Source organism: Mesoplodon mirus, assembly GCF_964341445.2.
Source record: "Mesoplodon mirus genome assembly, chromosome: 18".
In the NCBI taxonomy this organism is placed as follows: Eukaryota; Metazoa; Chordata; class Mammalia; order Artiodactyla; family Ziphiidae; genus Mesoplodon; species Mesoplodon mirus.
Genome location: NC_138994.1, coordinates 1,872,336 through 1,884,323, shown reverse-complemented (window position 1 = coordinate 1,884,323; position 11,988 = coordinate 1,872,336). Strand labels below are relative to the sequence as shown.

The 11,988-nt window shown below is 45.6% G+C and overlaps 1 protein-coding gene across 2 annotated transcripts in view; it reads left to right on the top strand.

Moving 5' to 3' along the window:
* The first annotated feature begins 6,036 nt into the window (after positions 1–6,036).
* The window catches only part of B4GALNT2 (beta-1,4-N-acetyl-galactosaminyltransferase 2 (SID blood group)), a 63,239-nt gene continuing 57,287 nt past the window's right edge, over positions 6,037–11,988 (top strand). The window contains exon 1 of one of the 2 annotated variants that reach the window (XM_082603611.1): positions 6,037–6,129. In XM_082603611.1, the coding sequence (XP_082459737.1) occupies positions 6,116–6,129 (14 nt within the window). In that variant the 5' untranslated portion in view covers positions 6,037–6,115. Of the gene's footprint in view, positions 6,130–6,162; positions 6,204–11,988 lie in introns of those variants that run through there. The other variant, XM_082603612.1, reaches the window with a different exon arrangement.

Here is an 11,988-nt window from a genome sequence, read left to right as displayed (position 1 = left end):
AAGGTTGTTAACTGGATTATTCGATTCTAGTAAATCCTCACTAGAATTTTGTCTGCTTGAACTGTTTATGTTAAAATCTCCAACTATATTTGGACGCTTGTTAATTTCTCCTTATAATTACATTTTTGAGGTTCTATTATAAGGAGACAGAAGATTTCCTGATTACTATCTATTCTTTTAAGAGTGTTCCTTTTATCTTTACAAAATATTACTCCTTGTCTCTGTTACTATTCATTGCCTAAGATTTTACTGTTTGAATTTTTTTTTTTTTTTGCGTTACGCGGGCCTCTCACTGTTGTGGCCTCTCCCGTTGCGGAGCACAGGCTCCGGACGCTCAGGCCCAGCGGCCATGGCTCACAAGCCCAGCCACTCCGCGGCCTGTGGGATCCTCCCGGACCAGGGCATGAACCCGTGTCCCCTGCATCGGCAGGCGGACTCTCAACCATTGCGCCACCAGGGAAGCCCAGTTTCCTTTTTCTTGCAGCCATTCACAGGTGGGCAGGGTTCCCTGAGGCAGGTATGATTATAATAACAAAAGCAACGAAAAGCAAAGGTTAAAGTCAAAGAAACAGATCAAACAAGGAATCCGATTTAGCTACACCTCCTCTGGAAAAGACCACTTTGAGGAAGTGACATTTAACCAGAGACTGAAAATAAAAGCCAGACAAAAGAAGCATGGAGGATTGGAGGAGTCTTTCGGGGAGAAGGAATAGCATGTTAGACCCTGAACAACCTTTGAGCCTCATCAAGATCATAGCATAATTTATTTAGGACCCTCCCTCCTTGAGGGCCCAACCCTGTACATCTAGAGCTTAATTCTTATTCTCGAGCAAATGACACCACTTGCCTTTTGAGATTATGGCAAGCCAGGTGTTGGAGGAGGTAATCAAGAGGACCTGGCTTCTGGTTGACCCTCGAGGTGGATGTAGGCAGCTCCTCGCCCCCTCCCCTGTCCTGGGAAGGTACACTCTGTGCATTGTTCCCACAGCGGGAGCCGTTCCAAGGACACAGCCCTGAGAGAGTAAGGTGGGTGGTGTTGGGACCATCAACATCGGTATATGTGATTGAACCCTGTTAAGGCCTCTATATAAACTTAAGGTTCTGGCAGATGGATGCTGAGATCTACTTGTCTTGCTGCTGGTCAAGACAAGCCTTTAAGTTCCCTTGCTTAGTAAAATTGCCAGCTACCAATCTGGAGTGGTCCTCTTCTTTCTTCAGTCTCTCCTTGCCCTCCGTGTACACGGGCCAGTTTGCAAACCAACACCAGGGTGTTTTGTCCCTGCTCCTTCAGTCCTTTGAACAGCTGACCCCCATCTTCTTCTTTTTTTTTAAATTTCAACATAGGACTTCCCTGGTGGCTCAGTGATTAAGAATCCACCTGCCAATGCAGGGGACACGGGTTCGAGCCCTGGGCCGGGAAGATCCCACCTACCACAGAGCAACTAAGCCCGAGAGCCACAACTACTGAAGCCCGTGCGCCTAGAGCCTGAAGCCTGCACACTGCAGCGAAGAGTAGCCCCTGCTCGCCGCAACTAGAGAAAGCCCGAGCACAGCAATGAAGACCCAGCACAACCAAAACTAACTAACTAAATAAATTTATATAAAAATAATTTCAGCATACATTTATTGAGCATCAGCAAGGACTAGATTTGGGGAGGAGGAAGGGCGAGTGACCATGTGGATAAGAGAGCAATTCCACCACTCAAGGTAATCATCCACTCAGTCAATGAACAGTGCCTAGTTTGTGCAATTTGCTGTACAGCAGTGATTAACACAACACTGTAAATCAACTATACGTCAATTTAAAAAAAAAGAGTTTGGCTTTTGACCCAGTGACACCAGTAATGGAGGTGGGTGTAATGGACACTGGAAGTGGCTGGAATAACCAAGCACAGAGGAAGTTCAAATGACTTAAGAACTTGCCAATTTATCAAGTGACAGCCAGAAATGGGCCCACACATAGGGAGAAGTGGAGGTCTTGTTATGGTGGTAAAATATATAGTAACCAGCCACCATGAAAAAGCCTGAAGTCAATCTGGGAGAGGCAACCCTCAGGCTGGCCCAGACAGCACCTGGTGTAAGATGTGCACAGACCTGGCCACATGTTAGGGCTCCACGTAGACTGGAGAGGCCCTTTCTTCCCTATCTCTCAGGGCAGCAGTGAACACTGCTTGGCTCTGGGTCTAGACACCCAGGGACCACAGCCAGGCTTGGCCATGGGGAACTGGTGTTTAAACCCCTGGCTAATCAAGCTGAAAAACAGCAAACATCCTCAATTAGCTAACTTTCCCTTCCTGCCAATCACAAAGAATGCACCCTGGAACCAAAATCACAAGTCACAATGTTACTGAAGAAAAGTTCTGTGTCCAATGCACAATGAGGCCAAGCTGAGGCTTCGGAGTTTGGAGCAGAGAAAGGTTTATTTCAGAGCTAAGCAAGGAGAATGGGTGGCTCATGCTCAAAAACCCCTAACTCCCGAATGGTTTTGGGGGAGAAGATTTTATAGGCAAAATTTGGGGTGAGGGCTGCAGTGTGTGTGACTTTCTTCTGATTGGCTGGTAGTGAGGTAATGGTTGGTGTTCCAGGAATTGAGACAGGCTGGGATTTGGGACCTGGGACACTTTGCTGCAGTGCTTGCACCTGGACAAAAGTCTCCTCAAGCAACAAAATACAAGGAAACTATAAGAGACTAAAAACAACTGCGTCCATGCGCAGTTGGGGCAAATTATGGACAACATACAAAAAGACGAAAAAAAACCCCAGCTGCCATTTCTGAAGAGCGGGAGCAAATACCAGGGTGTCAGGAGCAAAAGCAGGGTACTGCGCATGCCCCCTGCACTCAACACAGCCAAAAGGGTGGGTAAACCTCCTAAGCCACCCCTTTGGCTTGACCCCTGGACACACCCCCTACCCTCACCCCCTGTAAGGGACCAGCTCATCCCCCGCCCCGTCTCTACTCTGGAGCCAGCAAGGGAACCTGTTACTTGTTTTCGCTCCCCCTCCCTGCTGCAGCAGGGGCCCCAATAAAGCCTTGCCTGAATTTCTTGTTTGGCCTCTTAATCAATTTCTATTGATGGGGGAAGACCAAGAACCCTGGTCAGCAACAGAATCTTGTGTTCAGCCTGAAGTTACCACCTCCGCTTGGGTGGGGGCCTTACTTCCTGTAGAAGAACTCAAAGGTATTGTTATGTATATTCCCTGAGGAGGAACCAGGATCTTGCCCCATCGCTGCACTATAGTTTCTTGATAGTTCCTCCTTTGTTTCTGCATTCCCTATTTCCCTATTTGAATCTGCCCTTTGGTACTCAGGGAAGCTTTAGAAGGCTGAAGCCTTTATCGTGCAAATACGAAATGGGGGACCTGATCAACTATACTTCAATAAGATTTTAAAAAAATAAAAAGTTTCAAAAAAAGAAAGTAAAAAAAAAGAAAAGAAATAGGGGGCACCCAAAAAGCTTTTGTGCCCAGGAGGACCCCACAGGGTCCTTCTCGGTTCAACAATACTTCTGTGAGGCAAGAGTTAATCTGGCTGAATTAATCCAGTCCCACTTCCAAGTCACAAGAAGAGCTCCCCACTTAGATAGAGCTGGGGGGCGGGGGGCGATAGAGTGGAGTCAGCACTGGCCTTAGAGACACAACTCCTGGGTGCAAGTCCTAGCTCGAGGCTGGCCACAAAGATTTGAACAAGTCATGAAATCTCTCACAGGCTGGGTCTTCACATCTGCGAAGCGGTTCATAGCTTTATTATCCGTTAAAGTAAGGAGGACAATGCATGTGAAAGCCCTTGGTAAACGATGAGGTGTTTTTATTACATGTAAGTGGCAAATAGTACAAGGTACAACGCTTTGCTGATTAGTCTTGCTCAGGAAACATAGCATCCCTTTCACAGCTATTCCTAGAAAATAGTTACCTATAATAGCTACTTCAGAACTCTCTCCAGCAGGGTTTCTCTTTTCTGCTGACTGCTGAGAAGCTCTGAGCTGAATTTGGGACTCACCTGCAGCAAGGTCATAGATCCCTCTGGTAGCAGATCTCTTTCCAGACTTATTTGGTTTGATTGATTGTCATTTTTCTCTTTTATTTGCACGACATTCTATTTTATGTCTCTGTCTTAAATTCCTTTTTGGGACACGGCAGGGTATAAGTTAAGTACGCAGTATATACACATAGAAACACCGGTCATTTTGCAAAAGCATTTTAAATGCCTTTATTTTTTTAAATAAATTTATTTATTTTATTTATTTATTTTTGGCTGTGTTGGGTCTTTGTTGCTGCGCTGGGGCTTTCTCTAGTTGTGGCGATCTGGGGCTACTCTTTGTTGGGGTATTCGGGCTTCTCACTGTGGTGGCTTCTCTTGTTGCAGAAAATGGGCTCTAGGCACACGGGCTTCAGTAGTTGTGGCGCGTGGGCTCATTAGTTGTGGCTCGCAGACTCTAGAGCGCAGGCTCAGTAGCTGTGGCGCAGGGGCTCAGTTGCTCCGTGGCATGTGGGATCTTCCCGGACAAGGGCTCGAACCCGTGTTCCCTGCATTGTCAGGCAGATTCTTAACCACGGTGCCACCTGGCAAGCCCAATGACACCGTTTTGTCTAGTTTAAAGCAAGGTTATGGGGCTTCCCTGGTGGCGTAGTGGTTGAGAGTCCGCCTGCCGATGCAGGGAACACGAGTTCGTGCCCTCGTCCGGGGAAGATCCCACATGCCGCGGAGCGGCTGGGCCCGTGAGCCATGGCCGCTGAGCCTGCGAGTCCGGAGCCTGTGCTCCGCAACGGGAGAGGCCACAACAGTGAGAGGCCCACGTACCGCAAAAAAAAAAAAAAAAAAGCAAGGTTATGTTTGTGACTTAAGCTGGGTCAAATACAGTGAATATAGTAAAATACAATCGCACTTGAGATGAACCACAGGAAGCCGCCCAGCACCGCACCTGGCTTATGAAAAGGGTCCGGCAAAGGCTAATTTCATGTGAAATTCACCAGACTCTTCCAGACACAGAGGCATTAAGCGGCTGTAAGGGGCTGTTAGAGGGATTCAACCCACTCCAGTTTTCCTCCCCTGCGTCTCTTGCCGGAACTGTTCCGGTGGGGTGTGGGGTGCGGAGCGAGGTGGAGGCGGGGCAAAGGCGGAACTCAAGCGCGAGCTGCGCGGGAGGCAGTGAGGCTCGCGGACAGGTGGATACGGTTTCTATGGGAAGGAAAGCGAGAGGACGCGATAGTAGGGAGCCTAGAGGTGGGCGCGGGGATTTTGTTACTCCTTAAGGTGCAGCGGAAACTCCGTTTACACACGAGCGGGAGAAGTGGTCCCAGACCGAGGCTGGGAAGTTGGGAGAGAAGCGCGGGAGCGGGACTGCAGCCCTTGGGTAGGGTGCGCTACGCGTTCGAAGAGCGCTGCGAGGACGGGCTCCGACAGCCTAGGGCGGGTGACCCGGCCGGGAGAAGGGAAGCGCGGGTGCCGCCGGGTCCACGCGGTTCTCCGCAGAAAGGCCCCCTTTTTCACCTCGGACCACCAACAAGGTGGCGTCTGGCCAGCGTGGGGGTTCCGCGTACAAGGGACACAAACTGCACCACTCGCCCGGGGCTTCCGAGTCACCCAGACTCACTTGGATTCCCAGCTCTTCCACCTACTAGCTGATCACCCCACTCCTCCTCAGCTTCCCCGTCCTAAAAGTGGGGCTAATAACAGCACTCGTCTCTTGGGGCTGTTGGGACGAATAAATGGTACAACGTAAATAAAGCGTTTAGCCCCCAAGCCCTTGCCTGGTATCTATCACAAGCAGGGGCTGTGGTCATTACTGTCACCTTTTCGGCAATTCCCTGGCGGTCCAGTGGTTAGGACTCAGGGCGTCCACTGCACGGGGCACTGGGTTCGATCCCTGGTCCGGGAACTAAGATCCTGCAAGGTGTGGTCGTCCCCAAAGGACCACAAAGATGCCGGGACGGACTGGCGCCAAGCTGGGCGGAAGGCAAGACCCAGGCGGTGGGCGGGGGTTGGTGGTGACGTGGACGGGTCCGACCCAAGTTCTCGCGGCTTCCTCTACCCCGGGTCGGTGCCGAGGGCGGGACAATCGGCGGGGTGGCTGCCCGGCTCCACCACCTGGGAACGTGCGAGGCGGTGGGTTTCGGGATGACTTCGTGCGGGTGAGTGTCCCCGAAGCAGAGAAAAGCGGGAGGTCAGACTTGGCCAGCCGGACGCGCCGTCGGGTAACGGCCAGGTGCGGGGGCCGCGGCAGCCAGGGCCGAGGGAGGGGGCAGCCGGCCTCTAAATTAAGTCCAACCGGTCCCCTGCGTAGGTGGGGCAGCGAGGAGACAGTACCTGGGGACGGTATTGAGAGCCCCTGCTCGTTATCCAGCGCTGCGCTCCAGGGAACGCTGGTTTTCGAGGTGGAAAATTCGACGTGGAGGTTGCCTCTCGTGCTTGGAGTGCGTAGCGCGGTGGTGCCGAGCGTGGGGGGCGGCCTGGAACCCGGACGCTCTGACCAGGGCTGGACATGTGGGTCCCTGGTGATGTGGGTCCGGACCGCGGGCTCTGGGCAGTCGGGAAGCCGAGGCTGCTCCTTCTTACGCAGCTTCAGAAAACAGCCCAGGGTTTTGGAGTCAGGGGTTTCGAAAAGTAGGTTTTCAGGTTCAGGTGACAGCCTCGAGGCAGAGTGAGAGTCTGTTTTGGGGCTCCGGGCGCTAAAGACTCTAAGGAATAGCATAATAATTAACGGGGGAAAAGTAGACTTGGAGGGCTCATTTAGTTTTTATAAACCAGGAAGAAGGATCAGAAATACATTTTGTGCCTTTTTATCCCCAAAGTTTACTTTTTATTTTTCAAAACTAGGACGATCATTTAACGCTAACAAGGAAGGTGTCTCCCGACAATGCAAAAACGTGTTGGTCAGATGATGTTTTATGAGCATTAAAATGAAGCACACGTTGTACAGAGGCTGTGGCGGAGTGAGGGGAAGGAGGCAGCCCTTGTGTCGCTGAAAATCCCTGGCTAAGGCTTTCGTTCCAGCACCTTTCTCATTCCCACACCCCGCCCTTAATGAGTGATAAGGAGTCCTGGCACCAGGCTCCAAACTGGTGCCAACGAATTTAAAGCTGGCAAGTCCTCGGCAAACTTGACTTTCCTTTCACATATGGACAGCTGGAATCGTGAACAAAAGGTCTGGGTTTTAAATGATGTTGTTGCTGTTTAATTTACATCTCTATGATCTTAAGGCGGCTGGCCTTTGTGGCCTTGGGGAACTAACGTTTCTTCCTCCGAAGAAACTATTTCTTTTAAACTTTTCTTTGCCCTTTTAGTTTTCTTTTTTTATTAAAAAGTATCTGGCTTTGGGGCTTCCCTGGTGGCGCACTGGTTGACAGTCTGCCTGCCGATGCAGGGGACGCGGGTTCGTGCCCCCACCGGAGCCATGGCCGCTGAGCCTGCGCGTCCGGAGCCTGCGCTCCGCAACGGGAGAGGCCACTACAGTGAAAGGCCCGCGTACCGCAAAAAAGAAAAAAAAAAAAAAAAGTATCTGGCTTTGAAATAGGTATTTCTGATTTTTGTCCCTCTGAGATAGGCTAGTTGACTCCAACACACCCTACCAACCCAGGAAATGATCACTACGGTAGCATGCAGTAAACTCAGTCAATGTTAGGGTTTTTTTTTGCATATTAGTAAGCTTTTTTTAAAACTAAAATGCCAGTGACTTAGGCTAGCTGGCAGGAATAGTCTAGGTTTTCATGTTTTTTATTCTTTGGTAATACTGCAGGACCTTCATCAGCAAATGCAGCATGTGGCATATGAGTCAGGGAAAATAAAGCAGCGTTATGTTGAGCAGGGTATCTCCAAAAACAGTTTTCAGACTGATGGGAAATACAGACAAGAGGGCTGTTAGTTGGTAAATTCATTTCATTTCCTTCAGTGTGGAGCTCTTATTTGTTACGTATAGGCCCTGTTCTAGATTGTGCTCTAGTGCTCACCGAAGCACTCTTTGAAGAATTATGTCCATGCCATAGTTGTGGAAATGGAGAATGAAATGAAGTTTGCCCAAGGACTGCAATGGAAGGAGCAGGTTGGAATCCAACTCCATTTGGGGATAAAGCCAATATTTTTTTGATTGTGTGGGACATTCTATTCATAATATTTCATTCCACAAAAGTTTGATAATCCTACCACGTGCGAGGCATCGTACTAGGTACTGGGAATACAACGGACATGACCTCTTGGAGAAGTTACGACTCTAGCATATTTGACATCATCAGCTGATCATTTATTAATACTCCCCTTCTCTATAGGACAGAATTATTTTCAGTAGTAATATGTAATACCAATGATAATTACTGTTGTCTTGCTTTCTTTTCATTGGAAGACAATTTTTAAAAACTACAATTTTTAAAGGTATGCAACTGGGTAAAATATTTTATGTATGAATTAATCCATAAGTGGTACATTCACACTTACCAGACAAAATATACTTGGCAGTTTGCACTGTTTTAAATTTTAAACACTAATGAAAAACTCAAAGTGGTCAGTCACACTAATGGCCGAATTGAAGTAACTGCTGCTTGGTTTCATCTTTAAAATCATTGTGCCTGTTAGTGTTTATTTCACATCTGTTGCGTAGATGGAGGAATGAGTAGTGCCCCCTAGGTTAGGGACACAAACTTCTCCCTAAGCCAGCCTGAAGAGTTCTGAATGTTACACATTTACTCTGATTGCAAGTTTACCCTTGAAAGGAACCTATGTTGCTGAGCCAGGTAGTATGTTAAAATCTCACACCATGATTGTGGATATGTCTATTTCTCCTTTTAATTCTTTCAGGATTTTGCTTTATGTATTTTGAGGCTATGTTATTAGAATAAAGAACTGTTATCTCTTCCTGTGAACTGAATATTTTATAACTTGAGGTATTTATCTGTGGTTTTGACTTTTTGTCTTAAAAGTCTACTTCATTTGATATTAATATAGAGATATCAACTTTATCTTCGTTACACTTGGCATATTTATCTTCCTTTTTACTCTCAGTTTCTATATCACTGTTTTAGATATGTCTCCTGCAAACCGTGTATAACTGGGCTTCTTTTTTCCATCCAGTCTGATTACTTTATGTTTTAATTGGAGCATTTAATCAATTTACATTTATGTAATTATTGATACAATTGGTTTAAATCTAACTTCTCAATAAGTCCTTTCTATTTGTTCTACCTGATCTATGTTCTTCTCTTTTCTTGCGCTATTTTGTGTTCTTTTTTTTATTATCCCATTTTCCTATTGAATATTATTTCTTATTTGTACTATTTCTATAGTAGTTACTCTATAGATTATAACATATTCTTGACCTATCATAGTCTAAAATTACTTGGTATTTTTAATCTTCTTCCTAGACAATGCAAAGACCTTGGAACAATTTTAGTCTGTTTGCTGCCTTTCCTGATTTACATGTCATTACTTTACCCTTTTTTGGTCATATTGTGCTTTATAATTTTTTTTACTGTTTTGTTTAGGAACAAAACAGTATTATTTTATACAGTCAGTAGTCATCTAGACTTACCCACTTATTTGTCATTTTTATTTCTCTTCCTTCTTTCCTTATGATCTTCCTTCTGGAGTAATGTGCCTTTAGTAGTTACTTTAGTGCAAGTATACTGGTGACAGATTCCCTCAAATGTTGCTTGTCTGAAAATGTCTCTATGGGCACCTTGATTTTTGAATAGTTCTAACGGTATAGAAGATATTTCAGTGTCTCTGGCTTCCCGTATAATCTGCTGGAAAGTTAACTAGCAATCTCTTTTAAAGGTAATCTTTTCTCTTCTGGCTGTTCTTGTATTTTATTTATTTATTTATTGAAAAGCACTTGTTAACATTTAATTAATCTCCCACCATGTGGGTTCAAGCTACCAGGACACATGCCCCACCCACACCCTTAATCTCAGCTCTTCTGCTGAAGAATTTGGCCTTCAGTTGACAGGCTGCTTTGGGAGCTTTCTCTTCCCCAGAACTTTGTAGTAGCCTGATGGCACCACATCAGTGACAGGAGCCGCTCCAGTCTTGTTCTTGGTGGCATTTACTCGTGTCTGCTCACTGACCAAGGTTCCACAATTTATCAAGGTTGACAGCTGGGCAGAAGCTCTGGTTCTTCTTTAAGTGGTAATGCCTCCTATCAACTTTCCCAAAGTATCCTTGGTGACTGGGGAGAGAAGGCAGCCATTTTCATTACTTCACTCCAATTAAAAAGCTATGTTTATCATCTTCACAGTCCATCTCCCCCCATTACAGTGTAAAAGTTGTTCACTCTTGCAGAAGAGTGACATAGCAGGTACTCCACTTGTTGAATAAAACAAATCTTTAAAAAGCCACCAGGGACTTCCCTGGGGGTCCAGTGGGTAAGACTCCGCATTCCCAATGCAGGGGGCTCGGGTTTGATCCCGGGTCAGGGAACTAGATCCCACATGCATGCCACAACTAAGAAGTCTGCATGCCACAACTAAAGATCCCATGTGCTGCATCTAAGACCCGGTGCAGCCAAAATAAATAAATAAATAATAAAAATAAAATGTAAAAAAAAAAGCCACCGAAGACTGTCAGATGGGAAAGACTAGTCTTTTCATGGAACCAGAATAAGTCACTGAGAAAGTCAGTGCCAAGACGAGAATTTAGGTCACTTGACAGCTTCTACACATTCCTATAACAGAGGTCTCCTAAACATTCCCCTAATTTGTGGGCATAAGTGGATCTAACAGTTGTGTGAGTCAATCTGACACATGTCACTAACCTGGTGACTGACTATGCCATGAGGGCCACAGCCAGTGAGTAAAGTCAGCAGTTACTCTTGGAAGACTCTAGCACATTAAGGCGATAGCTGATACCCAAGTGTGACTAGCCTCGATTCTCCTTGTATTTTAATTTTTACTACTGATACAATGTTCTTTGGTGCGTATTTATTTTTAAATTTTCTTCCTTGTGGCTTAAATAGAATTTCTTGAAAACTCCTTCATTAATTTGGAAAGTTTTCAATCATTTTTTTTCTTCACGTATTACTCTGCCCCGTTCTCTCTCCTCTAATACTCCAGTGCTCACTGTATCCTCTGTGTCCTTAATTCTTTTCAGTAATTTGAGATCTTTTGTTCCTCTGTCATTCATTTTGGCAGTTATCTTCTTATTATATATATATATATATTTTTTTTTTAATGATTTTTTTTCTGTTACTGTGGCTTTATTATTTCATCTCAGGTTTGTTCTGTAATGTAGAAATGAAAGAAGGCCTAGGAGGTACTCTGTTCTATAAAGTCAGGGAACAGAACTGTTTTTAAAACAAAGTTGCATTAAATTGTGTCATCCTATCTCCGTACATACAGTAGGATCAACACAGGCAACAGCAGAGATTTGCACTGCCTCTCCTCCTAATACTAGCTGAGAGGCCCTTTGAAATTGGAAGAGTTGGTTAGAACCCATCCTGAGTAGAAGTTTGAAGAGGAAGGAGTATCTCAAACCCCTGAAGTAGAATAATCTGGGCAAGAACCAGCCCTATACAATACAAAACTTAAAGAATAAAAACAAAGGCCACAGGAAAGCCATGGTGTAGCCATCTTGTGAGATCTTCTATTAGGTTAAAGGAGTATAAAATGAATCATCTGAATGTGGGACTTCCCTTTTAAAATTTCAATTTTAAAGCAATAGAAACTGATCACCCTACCCAGAGCCAAAATTATATTATGAAGGCCCTATCCTGAAATATTCAGCTTGTACCAGAATAACTCCTATAAACAGCACATTCATTACAAATAACTACTTTATTAGCAGTCCCACATTGAATCTACTTACTTGAAGAGCTTCTGAAGTGTTTAACATTCCAGAACTATCTTGAATTGCTCTTAGCATTAAAAAAGAGTAGATGGTGAAGGGCCGGTAGCCCAGCAGGCCTACTCAATACTCCTTATCTGAAAAAACATTCTTATATAAGCTAATTCAGACACACAAACTTTACCTGCTTCTGATTTAAGAGTTTTACTGACAGAGAAAAAAAA